Raw genomic sequence first — 18,541 nt, forward strand, 5'->3', positions numbered from 1 at the left:
ATGTGTGGCATGGATGTCTCTTGTCCAGGCCTGCAGACAGCAAAGAGCGGAACAGAAAGCTAGTGTACCGGCGGTCGGAGGAGTTTGGAAATAACCAAAATAGTCCTTTTATAATAAATCAGTTTTAATAAAAGGGGAAATAAGGGAACTTACAGAACCAAGGGTCCAGCGAAGCAGAAGGTAACGCGGGGGATAGCAAAACAGGGCTCCTTCCGGCGCCCCGATCCTTTTTAAGGGTCTCCTACTCCCCTGGGGCAGCCACGCCCCTGAACGCAGGGATTGGGCCAGCTGCCCCAACAAGCTAGAAAATGTGGTTTAATGAGGAAACCATCTGTTACAGACGAGGCAACTTTGAAAGTAGCTGTGCAAATATTAAAGAGAGCGCCTGTCATTGTCAAGAGGAAAGCAGTGCTGTTAAAGAGGAGCCCGGTACCCTGCTAGGACAGCAGCAAGGTACCCTGAGGGCAGAAGCCTAGGGAAAGGAGAAAGTACATCATAAACGCCACTGAGTGCCCTGCTCTGTTAGCATGCAAGGCCAGTGATCTGTGGGCTAAGAGTCCCAGGCTCCAGCCCTAGGTGGCAGCAGAACTTAGCACCATCGTCTACATGGTATGGGTTTTGCAGGCATGAAAGATGGGAGAATGTGGGAGAAAAGAAAATGGAAGCAGTACCGAGATTCCACACAACGGGTGTCAGTGTCTGAATCGGCAGAGAGGACGCTCTGTGAAGCTGTGATGGTGAAGGCTAAGTTACAACAAAGCTCCAGAGATGTTAGAAATATTGGAATCATGACACTCACCCAAGAAAAACGCTAGCATGGAGTAGAGTTGGCCCGAGTGGCTATGGGTGCTCAAGCAGCAGAGCTGGAGAAGAGGACTGCCAAAGCCCATTGGAGCCCAGGATGATCCATTACGAGTCCTACATGCCAGGCACAGGGAACGGCGGAATCTGGAGTTTGCCTTGCTGGGTTTCAGTCCCACTTTGCTCTGATGAGGGTGTTTGCTTATCTCCATTCTTCCCCCTTGGAATGGGAGTGTTTAGGTTGTGTCCAGCACACAACTTATATTTTATAGGACCTCAACTGACACCCAGAAGCTTAGCTCCCGGGATCATATAACCCAAGGAGTCTTACCAAAAACTTTGGAGGAAAGAAGAATATTTTATAATAAATTCTGATGCATACTTCAAAGGTCCAATGGTAAACATTCACACACACACACACACACACCCTTAGGTTGCTATGATATGCTTGAAGAAATGGGCCTTGGGACTGGAGGGATGGCTTAGCAGTTAAGAGCACTGGCTACTGTCTTGGTTACTTTTATATTGCTATGAAGAGACACCATGACCAAGGCAACTTATAAAAGAAAGCATTTAATTGGGGTCTTTGAGAGGGTGAGCCCATGACCATCATGGTGGGGAGCACAGTTGCAGGAGAGAGGCATGCTGCTGGAGCAGCAGCTGGGAGCTTGCACTCTTGTCTGAAAACATGAGGTGGGGAAGGAGAGGAAGAGAGGAGAGGATGGCCTCAAAGCTCACAATCCCTCCTGGTGTCGGAGGTCCTTCTGTCTTTGTGTTGCATTCATTGGTTAGTAAAGAAACTGCTTTGGGCCTGATAGGGCAGAACTTAGGTAGGCGGAGAAGACAGAACTGAATTCTGAGAGGAAGAAAACAGAGAAAGAGAGCAACCATGGATCCTCCACCTGAGACAGATGCTGGTTAGAATCTTTACCGGTAAGCCACTGTCACGTGGCGATATACAGATTAATAAAAATGGGCTACATCAAGATGTGAGAGTTAGCCAATAAGAAGTTAGAGCTAATGGGCCAGGCAGTGTTTTAATTAATACAGTTTCTGTGTGGTTATTTCAGGTGTAAGCTAGCCTGGCAGCCCAGACAAACAAGCAGGCCCTCTCCCCTTGCAACACCCTCCAACAAGGCCACACCCCATAATCCTTCCCAAACAGATCCACCAGCTCAGAACCACACATTCAATACATGAGCCTTTGGGGACCACGCTCATGTAAGCCATAACACGCTCTTGCATAGACCTAAGTTTGGCTCCCAGCAGCTCACAACTGCCTGTAATTCCAGTTCCAGGGATCTGATACCCTTTTTTTTGGGGGGGGCACTGTGAGCTACTGCATATATACATGGTACATATAAATTCAAACAGCACATGTGTAAAAAAGAAATGTTTAGAAATGGGCCTTGTAGAATCCATGCCTTGATCTTGTAGGCTGAGAATAAGATCTGGTTCTGTTTTACTTCAGGGATTGACCTGGACCTGGGCTTCGGCTATGTTCTCTCTCTCTCTCTCTCTCTCTCTCTCTCTCTCTCTCTCTCTCTCTCTCTCTCTCTCTTTCTCTCCTTCCTTCTTTTTGTTTTTTGTTTTTCAGGACAGGGTTTCTCTGTATAGCTTCTAGAGCCTGTCCTGGAACTTGCTCTGTAGACCAGGCTGGCCTCAGATTCAGAGATCTGCCTGCCTGCCTCAGCCTCCTGAGTGCTGGGATTAAAGGCGTGCGCCACCACCCGGCCAACTTTGTTCTTTCTATCACTCCATTTGTCTACAAAATCCCGTGCTGTAGCAGGGACATTAGCTCAGCCAACCAGGTAGTAGCCATATTTGGTGATTCTAGAAGTATATCACCAAAATTTTTTCTCCTCCTCTGGGAGGGTATCATCAGCAAAAGTAAATCAATAATTGATGCTGCTTTTTTTTTTGTCCTCAATCCCCCCCTTTTGAAGTAGACTGACCAGATTTACAGGAGTGTTGAATTACAGTTGAATCAACTTTATGTTGCTGGTCTAAACAGTCTTGAATCAAATTCTGTGGAATTCCCGGTATGAAACTGGTAGGGTTTTGTGAGGTGTCATCGTACAGCCTTAGTTTTGGTTAATCCACTAGTGACCGTCTCACCCACCCCCTTTGGAAGACAGGGTTTCACTTTGTAGCCTAGGCTGGCCTGGGACTCACTTTATTATCTAGGCTGGCCTTGAACTTGCACTATTCTGTCTTAGCCTCCAAAGAACTGGGATACAAGCGTGAGCTATCATGCCTGGATGGATGCTCTATCATACCAATCTTTCTACCTTTTTCATTCAGCCTGGGATCCCAGCCCGTGGGATGGTGCCACCCACATTCAAGATTCATCTCCCCTTCTCAGTTAACCCTGACTGTTACTGCAACAAAATCCTGGCGACCGCTTAGAAAGGGAAGGGATTCTGGAGGGTACAGCTCATGATCAGTGGCTTTGGACTTGTAGTGAGGCAGCACGGCTTGGTTAGAAGCACGGGCTCACAAGCTGGGGACCACAGAAAGAGAGGAAAGGGCCACAGTCCCACATCCCCTTTGAGAGCACACCCCGTGACCAAAGAACCATAGAGGCGTCAGCTCTTAAAGGTTCTGCTCCCTCCCAACAACACTACCCCGGGACCAAGTCTTAACATGTAGGCTTTGCAGGATTTTCAAAATCCCAGTTGCAGAGGCACGTGCTGCATTTGCTGCCATGAATAGCGGCCATGTGCAGTATGCGATAAGGACTATGGTCACAAGAATCCCTCTGAGCTGTCACCTGGCAGGAAGCAGCAGGAGGGTAGGGCTAATTCAGTTGGTGTCCTCAAGATGCCCAAGGGAGAGGTGGAAGCAGTCTGGCTGTGAAGATAGAAGCTCTATGCATGAGCCTGTAGATCTTGTTGAAGGGTCTAGACTGGGGTTGTGTATGCTCATTGTCTCAAACTGTGTTCTCTCTCCCCTCCTCTGTGACCAGGACTGGGGGACCCACAGCTAAATCAAAGTCCAGAACATTGTGTGGAATGAAGGCCCACAAGGGTGTCCCTCCCTTCTAGGCTTTGTTTAAAAGCATTTCTTGTACTTTTGCTCTGGGCCCAGCCTGGATGAACCCAACCCCACCCGCCAATCTGGAAGCTTGGTGCCCATGTCTGGTGAGAGAAATGCAGAGCTCAGAAGAGGGCACATCAGATCTGCGGAAGTTACAATCCGTTGGGAGACCGTGGTCCTCTGTGAAGAGCTGTTGTTTCGGCTCATCTGTCCCATTTGCTAGCACAGGTTCTTCAGACTTTATTCATCAGTAGGCAGCAGTGAAGTCGAGTTAACTTGAGATCACCATTAAGAATATTGGAGTAAAATATAAAAATATCACAATTGGGGTGGTAAGATGGCTTAGCAGGTAAATGATTGCTGCCAAGTTGCACACATGGGACCCACGTGGTGGAAGGAGAGGACAGTCCAGCAGGTGGTCCTCTGACCTCCATACCCACACACATTCTCAGACACACACACCCCCCCACACACACAATAAAATGTAACTTAAAGTGCATGAGATTATCACATAAGTCATTGTTTTCAAAACACCCTGACGAAAGCTGATTTAAGGAAAAGGGATTTATTTTGCTCACACTTCTGGGTTACAATTTATCACTCAGGGGAAGCCGAGTCAGCAGGAACTTGAAGCAGCTAGTCACATGAGCACAGACTCCAAAGCACCTGCATTCATTCAGTCCACAACTCCAGTTTGTGAAACCGTGCCGCCCTCTCGGGGCGGGGCTTCCTACCTCAGGATAATCAGGACGACCCCTCACATTCAGACTTCTTCCCAGCTGATTCCAGATTACAGCAAGTTAATTAAAGTTCATGGGGAGGGGTTGGAGAGATGGCTCAGCATTTAAGAGCTCTGGCTGCTCTTGCAGAGAACCTGGGTTGATTCCCAACACACTCACGTGACAGCTCAAAACCACCTGTAACTCCCTGGAGGGAGGGAATCTAAAATCTGGCCCCCACTGAAGCTGGCACCGGGCACACAAAGAGCTGCCAGGTCAGTATCCAGTGTTGATTTCTTATTCTGGCTCCTTGAATGAGGGTCTGTTCATCGTTAATGACCTTCAGTGGTTAACGGATTTTCCTCCCAAACTGCCTTTGGGCACTGTGCCCAAAGCAAGCGGAGAGGTCCAGTAACAGACCTGTCTTCCTGCCGAGCCCCGCCCCATGGGTTGTACCCGCACACCTTAGAGGCGCGATTGGGTTCCTCTACGCCCAGCCCCGGTGCTGAACCCCGCACGGGGCGGCAGGGGACCCTTTCCTTCCCGGCACGAGGGCCCTCGCTCCAGGCGGCTGCTGCTGGCCAGAAGCGGGTAGGGCTTTTATTGTGAAAGGGGCCTCCCCCTCCCGCGTTTTCTGGGGATTGGGGAGGCTGGACGCCGCCTTGGGCTGGGGCTTTGCAAACTCTGAAAAGGTCCCCAGCGGTTGGAGGCGCCTCGCGGCAGCAGTACCCCACAAACCCACGCGCGGAGCATCCTACTGTGTGCCCTCCCCCCCCCCCCTCCTCTCCTGCGATCTGGTGGCGGGAAAGGTGTGGACCGGAGCCCAGCGCAGCCTGGGAAGTCTGAGCTCCAGGGATGAGACTGCCAGCAGGCTGAGCCCCGGGAATCTGCTGGAGTACCGCGGAGGACATGGTAGGAGTTGCGGGATGGGGCTGGTGGGCACCGGGGCACACGGCCTCGAAGTGGCGCATGGCCTGCAAACGCCGCATCCCAGGGCACTGTTATCCCTCAAGCTTTCTCATGGGCCCGCTTGACTTTCATTTCTGCTCAGAACTGGAGATGTTCTTGGAAGAGGGTAGTAATAAAGGATTCGTCAAGGGCCCCCATCCCAAAACCACACACACACACACACACACACACACACACACACACACATCCCGTAGCTGAATAGGAACCTAAGTAAAATGCTTGCTGACCAACCCTTAGGCGGAGAGGAGAGGATGCCCTTGCGAACCCAAGGCAGACCTGATGGGCGGGAGCCTCTGGAGTTGCCGGCCTGTTCCCTCTCAGCGGTGTGTGAATTCCACAGGGTGCTGTGGCTTAGTGGTGTATTAGGTGTATTAATGTTTTTAACAAAGCCTCGCATCACCTTTGATGCAAATCTCACTGCCAAGATTCCGTGGCCTCCCCTCCCTCCCTGCTGGACAGGGACTATAGAGCAGTTGTGCGGGAGCTGTTTGCTCTGAGGAATCCCTCTGTAGATTTGATTCTTTCCCAACCTCACAGACACCAAGAATTTGAAAATCTGCCCATGTGGCTTTAGCTGAGGCACCGATGTTAACCCTCAAGGCAGACTGGTGCATTCTGCTTCTCACAGCCTTCAGCCAAGGGTTCCAGGGAGAGGTGGGAGTGTCCCTGTCTGCTTTGTGGACCCCCTTTCTCTTCAGGTTTTGAGGGGCAGATGGGCACTCTCCACAGATGCTTCTTGGGAAGCTGACTCATCATGGGCCAGGAATTCCGAGAGTCCTTGGTAGAAAGTAGTTCAGTGTGGGAGCAGATGTGAGGTCTGAGCAGCGGGGGCTGGGGCTCACGGGATGCTGAGGCCTCTATTTGGCCTCTCTCCAGGCCTTAGGGCATGAAATCTAAGTCTGAAAGAGGCATGGGCTGGAGGTGTGGGGTAAGAACTCGGATTTTACTGGATTCCTGGTTCAGGAGCAAGCCTGCCATCCAAAAAGTATAGCCACAGCTATGTTCTCTGAGGGATGTTAGTGGTCTCGGGTCATGGCCCACTTTTAGGAGTCTGTTCTTCCTTCCACTGTGTGGGTTCTGGGGATTGAAGCCAGCATGGTGGTGTCTTTAACCCCTCAACCATCTTAGTGGCCAAAGTTCTGTAAAATCTGTTGTTCTTCAGAACCAGGCTAAGTGATATTTCTCTCTTTGTCTTCCGAATAGGTCTTTTACAAACAGAAGGGGAACACTTCCAGTAATAATTGAGATTGCTATTATTCATGTCTCTGGTGCTGCCTTGTCTGTGATTTCTGATGCCAGTACAGTCTCCTGACTCCCCACCTCCTGGCTTCCAAGCAGGTCTGGCTAACTACCCTTGCTGGAGGGTTGGCCTCACCGACAGCTGCTGTAGCCTGCAGCCTACTCCCCTGCTGCTGGCCACGGACTTGGGTTTCTCCTAAGTGGCCGCTGGAAGGGGCTATGCCATATGCTGTTTACTTGTGGGCAGTTTTTGTTTGACTTTGGAAGGTGTTTGCTTGCAATGGGCTAACATCCTCGTCCAGCACCATCCAGAGAATTCAAACCCCTGTCTTGGCTGGGGCGGCAGGTTTGTGGCTTTGTGCTTAGGAGCCAAGTTGGGTAGTGATTTTTTCCAGAAATGCCATCAGCTGAGAACTGGCTAACAACAGTGGAAGGCCTGGGACTGAGGAGAAGCAGATGAGAGGGAGGTGTGGAGATGGGCCCAGCTGGCTCTGTGGATAGCCCTTTCCTTGTGAGATGCCTGGGGGCAGCCTGAGGGTGTGCTGTGGGTGGAGGCTCCAGGCTGTGGTACTTGCTGCTCTGAACTGGCTTTTCTCCGAGGTGCAGCCCCTTGGTAGGACAGTGTTGCTTCCCACCGGCATGATAGTTGAAGATGCTCATCCAGGTACAGGTTGGGCTTCGTGCTCCGGCTAAGGAGGCAGTATCAACAAGAGAAGCTTAACTCCATCTGTCTCCAGTCTAGGCTCTGTCCCACCATGCTGAGGTGACTTCTCAGGCTGTGGGCTGAAATTCCATGGAATATGAAGTTGACTTGGTACCTAAAGATGCTTGGAGGCACATCTGAGGCAGCTCAGGAGCCTCTGTAAGATGAGTTTTACAATGGCAGAGGGTGGTAATTTCAAAACACAGAGTCCATTTCCCCAAAGGAGAGTAAGGAGTCCAGCATGGGGCTCATAGGAAAACTTCTAGCCCCCAGAAGGAAGGAGAGGAGAGGGCTATGGAGGGGAGGTGGGGGTGCCAAGAGCCATGGGCGTGGTTTCTATGAAGCTCAGAGGAGATGTGCTCTGTGGCAGGCCTTGTCGGGAAGGGGGTTGTGTCTATGATGGTCTGTATGGAGCAGGGTGTGGCCTCGTGGCCCCTGTCTCCTGGTCTGTATAGTTTCTGGAGTTCTCCTTCTGTCTGTCTGGGCTTTCCTTGTAGGATTCAAAGTACAGATTAAAAAAAATTTTTTTAAATGAATATAGAGTTGGGCACAATTCTGATGAAGCTTCTTTAAATCAACTCAATTATCCAGCATCCTCCTTTGGAGTCCTGCTGTAGTGTTTTGTTTTGTTTTTTCTTCTCACGGCTATGATAGGATTCTTAGCAAGTTGAGGAAGGAGGTTCACGGTTTTTGGCTCACGGTTTGAAGGTACAGTCCATCAGGGAGGCATGGCAGTAGAAGCTTCCGGCCCTGTTCACATCACACAGCATCCAGTCAGGAAGCAGAGATGGATGGTGGAGACCAGCTTGCTTTCTTCTCTGTAGTTACTATAGAGCCCCAGGCCATGGGGTGGTGCTCCCAGCATCCAGGTAGGTCTTCCCATCTCAGCTAAACCTTTCTGAAAACTCACAGACACCCCCAGAGATTCCAAATCCAGTCAACTTGATGACGAAGATGAAGCTTTCATGGGACCCAGCTGTGCTTTGAAAATATCTCGTTTTTATCACCTTTCTCAAGCAATTCCTCCTTGTTGTGTGGAACCCTGTCTGTTCTGGGGTCCCTTTTGAGTATCTGGGCAGCGATTCCCTGGAGAGCAGCAGCAGGGGCACTGGCTGCCTACCTCACAGCAGGCTTTTCTGAAGCTGAGGTGTAAGACTGGCTACAAGGGCCTGAGAGGGGCTCAGGTTGTGTGAGGCTGTGGGTGTTCTTGAATTCAGGGGAGCTGAGTCTGAGAGTCGGAGCTGGGATGCTGTGCAGGGGCCATGTGGGTACCCAGCCGATGCCAAGGGAGGAGAGGTGGGTCACACTCTTCTTCCAGGACAGTATAGCTCTGTTCCCCACACAGAGGTTCAGTGTGTGCTTCCTGGGCACCTGGACCCTGCTCAGGCACTGGCCACCGCAAGGCTTCTTCGTGGGCATTGCAGGAGCTTCCTTTGGCCTCTGCACAGCAGACTTTCTGCCGGCTTTCATCCAATTGGCCCTGATGGCCAGCCACCCCCACTTTTTCCCATATCCTGCGGCAACTACAAAGATGCTATTGTGTCCTTCCCTTCAGAAACACCAGTTAAAATCGCTCCTCTCCCCTGGGGACAGGTATGGCTGGCTAAATGCTGCAATACCTTACCTAGTCACGCATGGGAGCCAGGGAGCCAGGAGCAGTTCCCTGTGCTTTGTGGCAGTGATCCAGGGCTTAGACTCTCATCATACCCTCCTTGGTATAGTTTGAGAGCATGAAGGACTCAGAAGGTGGCTTCTGGATTCAGACTCTGCTCCTCCTGGGGTCAGTCCCAGCTCAGTCTCCACTGCAGATCACAGTGCCTGCAGGTAGGATTGTGTACACTGTACTGTAAGGAGCAGGAATCTCTCTGCATGTATGTAAGCACACAGTCACATACAGTCACACACAGTCAATGGGAGCAGGAATGTTGTACTTAAGTCAGCGAAGAAGGCCTGGGTTTACCCCTGGGCATAGCTTGTCTTGGGTCCCTCAGGGCACCAAACAGAGATTTAAGTTCCCAGGAGAAGGGGGATGGAGTAGAGACAACTGCTTTGATATTGGCCCTGAAGTCTTTCCTCATAATGGTAAAGATGAACCCAAAGCAGTGGAGGAGGGCACTCAGCTAAGGATTCCATGACGCCCGGGCATAGAACCCAGGGAGTCCTAAGCTTGGCCAATGCATGTTAACAACTTTATTTTTACAGACCTCTAACTAGATCCAGCATTTCCTTCATAACGAGTGTGGTTACCTACGGCTTGGTCACCAAGAGAAATCACTGACATTTTCTATCAGGAGAGTGGAAACCTTGTGAGGAACTGTCTATTCATTATAAACGGTGACAGCCCACTGGTTTGATGTGCTTAGCGTGTTCACAGGACACATGGACATTATTTTACTTTTACTAGCGCATTTTAATTAGTCCATTTGATCATCAGCAGCAATCTTTAATTTCTCTGTTCAGAAGGTCTCTATCTATGGCTTCATTAGGTAGAACAGATACTCTCTGATTTTAGGAAGCTTTAGAGACTGTTTCTATGTTACATGCCAGTGGGAAATGGTCACCGGGAGAATCAGAAGCCATGTTGCCTGAAAGGGTCCTTACAATGGCCTCCACTCCTGGGTCACCAGAAATGACATAAGTAAGTACATCTGTCCTGATGGCAGGAACCCCAGCTTTTGAGAGATGGTCTCAGTCAGGGTTTTGATCGCCGTGGCGAGACACCATGACCGTAAACAACTTGAGGAGAAAAGGATTTATTCCAGTTTATAGTTCCATGTCACGGTCCCCTGTGAGGGACGTCAGGGCAGGAGCTCAAACAGGGCAGAACCTGGAGGCAGAAACTGAAGCAGGGGCCGTGGAGGAACGCTCTTTACTGGCTTGCTCCTCATGGCTTGCCGAGCTTGCTTGCCTACAGCACTCAGGACCACCAGCCCAGGGGTGGAACCACTCACAATGGGCTGGGACCTCCCACATCGGTCACTAATTATGAAAAGCACCCAGTCATGCCCACAGACCAGTCTGGTGGGTATCACTGTGCTAGTGCTGTGGAGAGACACCACAGCACAGCCACTATACGAAATAAAACATTCTCCTGGGGGCTGGCTCACAGCTTCAGAGTCCATGGACATCATGGTGGGAATATGGCGGCTGGCAGGTGCTGGAGTATAGCTGAGCGCTACATTCTGACCCCAGGTAGAGAGACAGAGAGACTGGGTATGGGCTTTTGAAACCTCAAAGCCCACACCCAGTGACACGCTTCCTCCAACAAGGCCACACCTCCTAATCCTTCCAATCCTATCAAATAGTTCTACTACATAAGCATTCTGATATATGAGCCTGTGGGAATCATTCTTACTCAAACCACAGGGAGTGTTTTCTCCATTGATGTTCCCTCTTCCCAAACGACTTAAGTTTCTTTAAAGCCAACATAAAACTAAACAGCATGGGGGCTAGAGAGATGGCTCAGAGGTTAAGAGCACTGGCTGCTCTTTCAGAGGTGATGAGTTCAATTCCCAGCAACCACATGGTGGCTCACAACCATCTGTAATGAAATCTGGCGCCCTCTTCTGGTCTGCACTGCAGGCATACATGGAGGCTGAACACTCTATAATAAATAAAAATTAAAAAAAAAAAACTAAACAGCATGGAAGCCGAGGCAGAATTGTTGTTCTAAGTTCAAAAGCCATCTGGGTTACATAGTGAGAACCTGCCTCAAACAAACAGTAAAACAACCAACAAACAGAACACAAACACATCTAAAAACCAAAACCAAACAGCAAAAGCAAAAGAATCTTCAACAAGCTTCTGCTGTGCACTGGGTGCCATGTTGGCCATGGCAGGACCATGTCCCTCGGCTGTAAGGACAGACATGCAAGGCTTTATTGTATTACACCATTACAACATAATGTTACAATTCTTCTAAAATGCTGAGATTTCAAGATTTCTTATTCATTACCTTATTGCATCCTTCCTCCTTTGGATGCATAGGCTATGATCACCGGGCCCATTTTAGAGATCAGTAGCTAGAGGTCTCCAAATCTGAGTATCAGCTGAGTTACAGGGATCCAACATGAGTCTCTAGACACAAGTGCCACCTCTTCCCACCGTTAGATGCACCTTTTCCCAGGTCAGCACCTCAGACCGTTCCAGAAGTGTTTCCATTCTTTTTTTTTTTTTTTTTTTGGTTTTTCGAGACAGGGTTTCTCTGCAGTTTTAGAGCCTGTCCTGGAGCTAGCTCTTGTAGACCAGGCTGGTCTCGAACTCACAGAGATCCGCCTGCCTCTGCCTCCCGAGTGCTGGGATTAAAGGCGTGCGCCACCACCGCCCGGCGCGTTTCCATTCTTTACAGTCAGACATAAACCATGGCTTGAGCTCGAATTTAATCCTCCCCTTGGTTTGCTGCTGTTGGTGACCGCCAGACTGTGCAAATGTCCCTTTCGATTGTCCTTACTGGGTTTGCTGCTGTTAGTGACCGCCAGTCTGCAGGTGTCCCTTTTGATTGTCCTGACTGGGATCACCAGGTTCTTCACATTGCCCAGATCTGCACTTTGAGGTGTTGTCCTTTGTCCTGGCCCAGCTCCTTGCTCAACTCCAGGATCAACCCAGGTAACACACTCTTTGCAGCTGTGTTAGTTTTCCTAGCTCTTTGGTGGCACTGCGGAGTCGTGCCATGACGCCTGGTGTCCGTGCCTTCTGTGAATCTCTGGTACAGACAGGTGTGGGTAGAGGCCATGGCCACCGACCCAGCCTCGGAATAAGAAGCAAATGCTGCATTGGAGGTTTCTTCCTGCATCCTCTTAACTTTGCCTTTCTCATAACTAGACGGTGAATTCCTGGAAGGCAGCAGCCTGATGTGTTTGATTCCTCCCACTGCCCGGCACAATATGGCACAGGTACAAAGGACTCGTGCAAATATTCTCTTCTCTCTTCTCCCCTCCCCTTTCCTCTGCTCCCCACTTTCCCCTCCCCTCTCCACCTCTGCCTTTCTCTTATTTTTCCTCTTGATACCCAGGCTGGCCCTGGACTCTCCCTCCGACCTCAGCCTCTTGCGTTATGGGACAGCAAGCGCTTGGCTGGCTAAGGGCTCTCACCTCTCATATTCTATTCCCCCAGAGTTGCCTGGCAGGGTTATCTGAGATTGTGGAAGTTCTCTCTTTTATGGGTCTAACACCGTAGCTGCCACTCACAGGTGGCAAATAAGCCCTTTGAATGTGGCCAGTGTACTCAGGAACAAGAAGCTGGTGTTGCTGAACTCAAATGTGGAGTTCTTGTACTGGACATGGCAGCCCTGCACCGATAGCTGCACTGAGTGGCCCATGGACCAGGCTGCTGGGATCAGAAAGAGAGGGGGCCCAGAAAAAGGGGAGAGATGGCGTGCATGCATGCGTGTGCATGCTACACAGGTACTGGTGCCAGCTACCCTCTCATGGTCGGGGGAGCCATGATCCACTCCAGCTGTGGGAATGCAGGCTCTAGTGTGACTGTTGCTACCTCCTCCCCTCTTGCCCAGAGAAGCTGCAAATATGAATGTTTTTACTGGTTTCTCAGCATCAGCTCAGATTGATTTTAAACACTTCAAGCCAAGCAAAACACATGTGCAGACCAGAACTGGCCCACAGGTCTGGTTCACAAACTTTGTCCAGTCCTGTAGAAAGAAGTCCTTGACCTGCTGGAGGCTGGGGTGACTTCAGAGACGGGGAGCTGGGTTATCTCCCGTTATCCTGAGTTTCTTCAAAAGAGGGGAGATTTGTGCCTGGAGGACAGCCTGTCCCCCGCCCCCGTCTCTGTGTCTGAGCCTCTGAGCAGCCAGAAAGTAGAAATATTTGGAGGCAGCAGCCGGAAAGCAACACGCCTTACTTTTTCAGTCGTAATTTTCATTCTGTTCCACCCCAGCCCCAATTCCTGGCATTTAAGAGCAAAACGTGTAGCCAGCAGACAGAGGAAATTTCTAACAGATGACGGGCCTCCAACATTCCAAGTGGCCTCTGGTGTCACCACCGTGGGCTCGTGTGAGCAGAATAAAAGGATGCTTCAGCTGAGTGTGTGAGGGGCTCCTAGGGCCAGTGGGTCACCAAGTCCCGCTGTACAGTCGGGCGAAGACTGGAGCCTGGCATCAGCAGACACCGTCCTCTCATGAGCAGGCAGAGGGCTCACCTTCCACAGTGATGGTCCAGGGCTGCTGCCCTGAGGTATCCCCAGAGGCATTGCTTCAAAATCACGGTCATGGCCAAAGTGACAGTACCACCATCCGGACCCATGGAATTTGACTGTGGTTCACACTTCTCTTTGAATGTTTTGTACTGAGTGATCTGATTTTTATGAATGACAGGTCACATTCATGTCCCCTCATTATCATTACCATGCAATTGTGTGCATGGGTGTGCATGGTTGTGCATGGGTGTGCAATGGGTGTGTGTGTTGGAGGCCAGAGGTGGATATCATCTGCCTCCTCCAATCACTACCTTATGTTTTGAGAAAGGATTTCTCAGTGAATCTGGAGCTCGCTGGTTCAGCTAGACCAGCTGGCCAGGATACTCCAGTGGCCCTCCTTTCTCTGCCTCATTGTAGCTGGGCACCACTGCAATCCCTCCTACGTCCAAGGGAAGCAGTTTCCCAACTGAGCCGTCCCTCAGCTTCCTTCATTCATCTTATTTTTGATGGCTCTTTTCTCTGGGAACAGTGCTTGTCTTGGGAAAGGCTGGTTTCCTAATTTCAGCAATGGGCCACTACCAGGGATATACTGCTGTCGTGGGATATTTGTTTAACTGGGCAGAGATGTATTACATTTGTTTATGTTGCAGAAATTACTTTGTTTAACTATGTAAAGGTATATTACTTTTGTTTATGCTACATTTGTTTAATTATGTAGAGATGTGTTGGATTTGTTTCACCTTGCCTGCCTAAGGCACCTGATTGTTCTAATAAAGAGCTGACTGGCCAATAGCTAGGCAGAGAAAGGATAGGCAGGGCTGGTAGGCAGAAAGGATAAATAGGAGGAAAAATCTAGGCTCGAGGGAGAAGAGGAAGAATGAGAGAAGGAAGAGAGAATGAGGGACATATCTGGGGCAAGAAGCCAGGCAGCCTCCAATCAGTGAGACAAAAAGAAGCTTCTGGCACCAGGCGTGTCCCCCATTCTCTCCTGCATCTCTCTCTTCCTATTCTCTCTGCCCAGCAGCCCTGCCTATCCACCTCCTGCCTAGCTATTGGCCACTTAGCTTCTTATTAGACCAATCGGGTGCCTTAGGCTGGCCAGGTGAAACAGATGCAATACATCTTTACATAATTAAACAAATGCAGCACAAACAAGTGTAACACATCTTTACACAGTTAAAGCAATATTCCACAGCTTTGCTTAGTCAGAATAATATTCCACAATATACTGCCACTATCCCATTGGATGGATGAAGACTTCTGAGGCCCAAGGTCACACAGCAAGGATGTAGCAAAGTTGGGATTGGGCAGCCTCCTTTGAGCCTGTGTGTGAGGTGAGACAGGTGGCCCCACCCAGAGAGGGTGCTTGCCAAGCAGCATGGAGATCAGAGAAAGATTTTGATGATCAGGTTTGTCCTGGAGCATGGTTTTGGGGTCAAGGTTCCCTAGAATCATGTCAGCCCAGGAAGTTCAGTTCTTTCAAAAAAAATGTTAGGGGCTAGAGAGATGGATCAGTGATTACATGCATTGACTGCTCTTCCAGAGGACCTGTGTTTGTTTAATTTCCAGTAGCCACTTGTTAGCTCACAACAATCTGTAACTCCAGTTACAGGAGATTCAATGTCCTCTTCTGGCCTCCATACCTGGGCACCAGGTATGAACATATTACATGTACATACATGCAGACAAAACACTCATGCACACAAAATAAATAATAAAAACATACATTTATTGCGTGGTTGGCTGTGTGGACACACATATGTCATGGTGTGTGTGTGTGCGTGTGTGTGTGTGTGCGTGTGTGTGTGTGTGTGTATGGAGGTCAGAGAAAAATTTGTGGGAGTTGGGTCTCGCTTTCCACCATGAGAACCCTGAAAATTGAACTCTGGTCATCAGGCTTGCTAGCAGGTGCTTTTACCCACAGAGTGGCTTGCTGGCCCCGTGGTCACAGAAGCTAAGTTCTTAGCTGATCAAAGGCAGAGTGCATGCATGAGTTAGCTGATGCTGTACACAACCTGGGTTGTGCTGGGGACTTCAGGGAGACCACAGGCAGCAAGGGGCCCCACTTCCCTAGGGCTTCTGAAAAAGACACTCTGCAGCTGTCTTAGAAGGGCAAGGCTCCTGGGCTCGTTACTTTTGAGACAGTCTGATGTGGGAAGTCCTTCTCTATGTGTGTTGTTTTTATTGGTTGATGAATAAAGCTGTTTTGGCCAATGACTTAGCAGAGTCATCTGAACAAAGACATATAGAGAGAGTAGGTGGAGTCAAGGAGACGCTATGTAGCTCCTGAAGTAAAAAGATGCCAGAACCTTACTGGAAAGCCATAGCCTCGTGGTGATAAATGGCTTAATTTAAGATATAAGATATAAGCTAGGAATATGCTTGAGCCATTGGCCAAACAGTGTTGGGATTAATGTTTCTGTGTGGTTATTTGGGTCTGGGCAGCCGGAAAACAAAAAAAAAAAAAAACAGTCTGTTTATAACAGTCTCTCTCATTCCATAGCCCAGGCTGGCGTCAAATGCACAGCAATCCCCCTGCCTTGGCCTCTCAGTGCTAAGATTATAGCTGTAGGCTGCCACACGCAGTTTTGAGAACACTTGAAGTTTCAGGTGTGATCTGCTTCAGTTCCGGCTGGGTGGCTCTGGGTTAGAGAACACTGGATCACAGCAGAGTGGATTTCCAGTCCTCTTGCTCTTGAGAGCAAGCAGTGCCTAACACCTTCACCCTCCTGGTCTCTGGTCATGTTCTCTGGTTGTCATTTCTGGGTGCTGAGGATGAAAGTTCATTAGATTCTGATTTGCATATTCAAATGCTCCTAGACTATCTGGTTAAGTTGGTCCTCCCATCTGAAAGGTAGCCAGGCCCAACCCCTCTGAGATCAGACCAGATGGGGCAATTGGGAGCACTCAGGACGAGATGGCCACAGGTGACGCTCTTGGCTGCTGAAGTCTATGCTGGTGTTTCTTCAGAGTCACCCAGAAGAGCAGTCACTTTTGGGCCCATGGAGCTGTCAACTATCTCCAGCGCACTGTGGCTAAGTAGGTTCTGTGATGGCTAGGAGAGAGGGCTGTGTGCAGTCACAGGAAGCTTCCCTGGGAAGCTTGGAGAGAGGCTGTGAAGCAGCAGATAGTGTCAGGATTGCATGAGGATTAGGGAAAGGAGCTGTGTGAAGTGGAGGCATCGTGAGGCCTAGGGAAGGGGCTGTGTGAGGTAACAGGGGCTGCTGTTTGAAGACACAACGACGGTGGCTTTCCGTGTTTGGGCCTTCTGTAAACTCACCTCTGCTTTTCAGGGCCTGAAGTCTCCCCACCATTCTGTGGTGGGGGAGAAGTATATGGTCTTGGATAACAATTAAATCCTGCCTGCCACATACCTGTCAGGTGGTCTGAAGACAGTTCTTCACTCCTGTGGTCTGGATCTCTCTGGTCACAGTATGTGTATGGTAGGATGTGGAGAGAGCCTGGTGCAGGGCATGTGGACACTCAGCAGCTGTCAACAGCCATTTCACCAGCTTCGCCAGATGGTGGCCAATTTCTGGGCTCCAGACTTGAATGTGGAGCTTGTTCTGGAACAATCGGGAAGTGCAGAACCTGCCTGGTTCTTCTGGTTTTGTTTAGAGTACAGCAGATAATTTATAAGAAACTGCTTCTGAGGGCTGCCTCTCAAATAAGCCCAGAGAGGATGGAATCAGATCCTGGCTTTTCTAATTGGATATTGTTAGTCTTATGAGTATAGAAATTAAGGAACAGCACAGACAAGAAACACAGCAGTTATTGCTTTGAATGAATGTGTAACTCAAAATATTTTTGTTCTCCATCAGTGATTTTTGCCTTGCTGTCCAGGGCCTGCCACAAACCTCTGATCTCATTCACATCCCCCTTTGCAGATGAGCTGGCCAGTCCTAAATAGTTAAGTCTCCTTTCAGAGCCAGGCCATTCCTGAAACCCAATATAATCTCCATGAGTTCAAGCTGGGCGGCCTTGCCAGGATATAACAGCATTTCTGCCAGCTGTCCTGGGTTTGTGCCTGGTGCTGCCCTTGATGTTTGTGTGAGCCTCACTCTCCTCTCCCGTAAAATGGGGACAATGGGTAAGTGACTGCACTAGTCTCTGGCTCAGAACTCTGGCATGAGGACCAGCATAAGTCCCTCAGACAGCCCAAAGCACCAGGGAATACCGAGTGATGTTTAGTTTCCACTCCTTAGCTTTTCTTCCCTTAAATTGGCTGAGCCAGAAATTATAGGGGTGAAAGCCCTTTCCTGCCTTGACATTGTTGCTGTGGAGAGAAAACCACAATCCCCCCAGGGGGCTGGGCACTGGGGCCTGGCCAGCTGGTGGCCCTGGAGACAGGCAGCCTGGGACTCAGCCCACAGGGGAAGGGACAGCTCGACTTCCTGATGCCCCACAGATCAGGTCAGGAGAGGGTCTCTGTGCGCCTGGTGGCTCTGTGGCTGGACCACTCCCATCCCGTGCTCCCTGAGTGGGGTCTGGCTTTGGGGAACAAGGGCAGCAGAGCCCCACAGTCACCGTGATGAGTGACGATGGTGACATGTGGCTTTAATCTGAGTCATGGAAGTCAACTCGTGCGTCCCTTCTCACCCGGTTCAGTCTCGTCTTGGCAGTTATTAACGGAACCTGAGGAAGATGGCACAGGATCTCCACATTCCAGGCTCTCTGCCAGCCCCAGTCAGGGCAGCGATGAGTCGGTGGTCGGTGGTGACGGGCGGAGGGGTCAGAGGGGACAACGGTCAGGAACCAAGGCTTGGCAGAGCTTTGGAAATGACCCTGACGTCAGATTCAGAGCTGACTTTTACACGCTTGTGCACACACACAACACACGCATGTTCTAGCACAGGACACAAACACAAATATACACACACGGGACTTACACACTTAGATATACACACACTCATATGACACA

At 49.9% G+C, this 18,541-nt stretch overlaps 1 protein-coding gene across 2 annotated transcripts in view; it reads left to right on the forward strand.

Moving 5' to 3' along the window:
* The first annotated feature begins 4,728 nt into the window (after positions 1-4,728).
* Positions 4,729-18,541, forward strand: part of Gask1a (golgi associated kinase 1A) — a 32,077-nt gene continuing 18,264 nt past the window's right edge. The window contains exons 1-2 of one of the 2 annotated variants that reach the window (XM_038323818.1): positions 4,729-4,834; positions 12,292-12,362. In XM_038323818.1, coding sequence (XP_038179746.1) covers positions 12,321-12,362 — 42 coding nt within the window. In that variant the 5' untranslated portion in view covers positions 4,729-4,834; positions 12,292-12,320. Of the gene's footprint in view, positions 4,835-12,214; positions 12,363-18,541 lie in introns of those variants that run through there. The other variant, XM_038323817.1, reaches the window with a different exon arrangement.

This window comes from Arvicola amphibius, chromosome 3 (assembly GCF_903992535.2).
Source record: "Arvicola amphibius chromosome 3, mArvAmp1.2, whole genome shotgun sequence".
NCBI lineage: Eukaryota > Metazoa > Chordata > Mammalia > Rodentia > Cricetidae > Arvicola > Arvicola amphibius.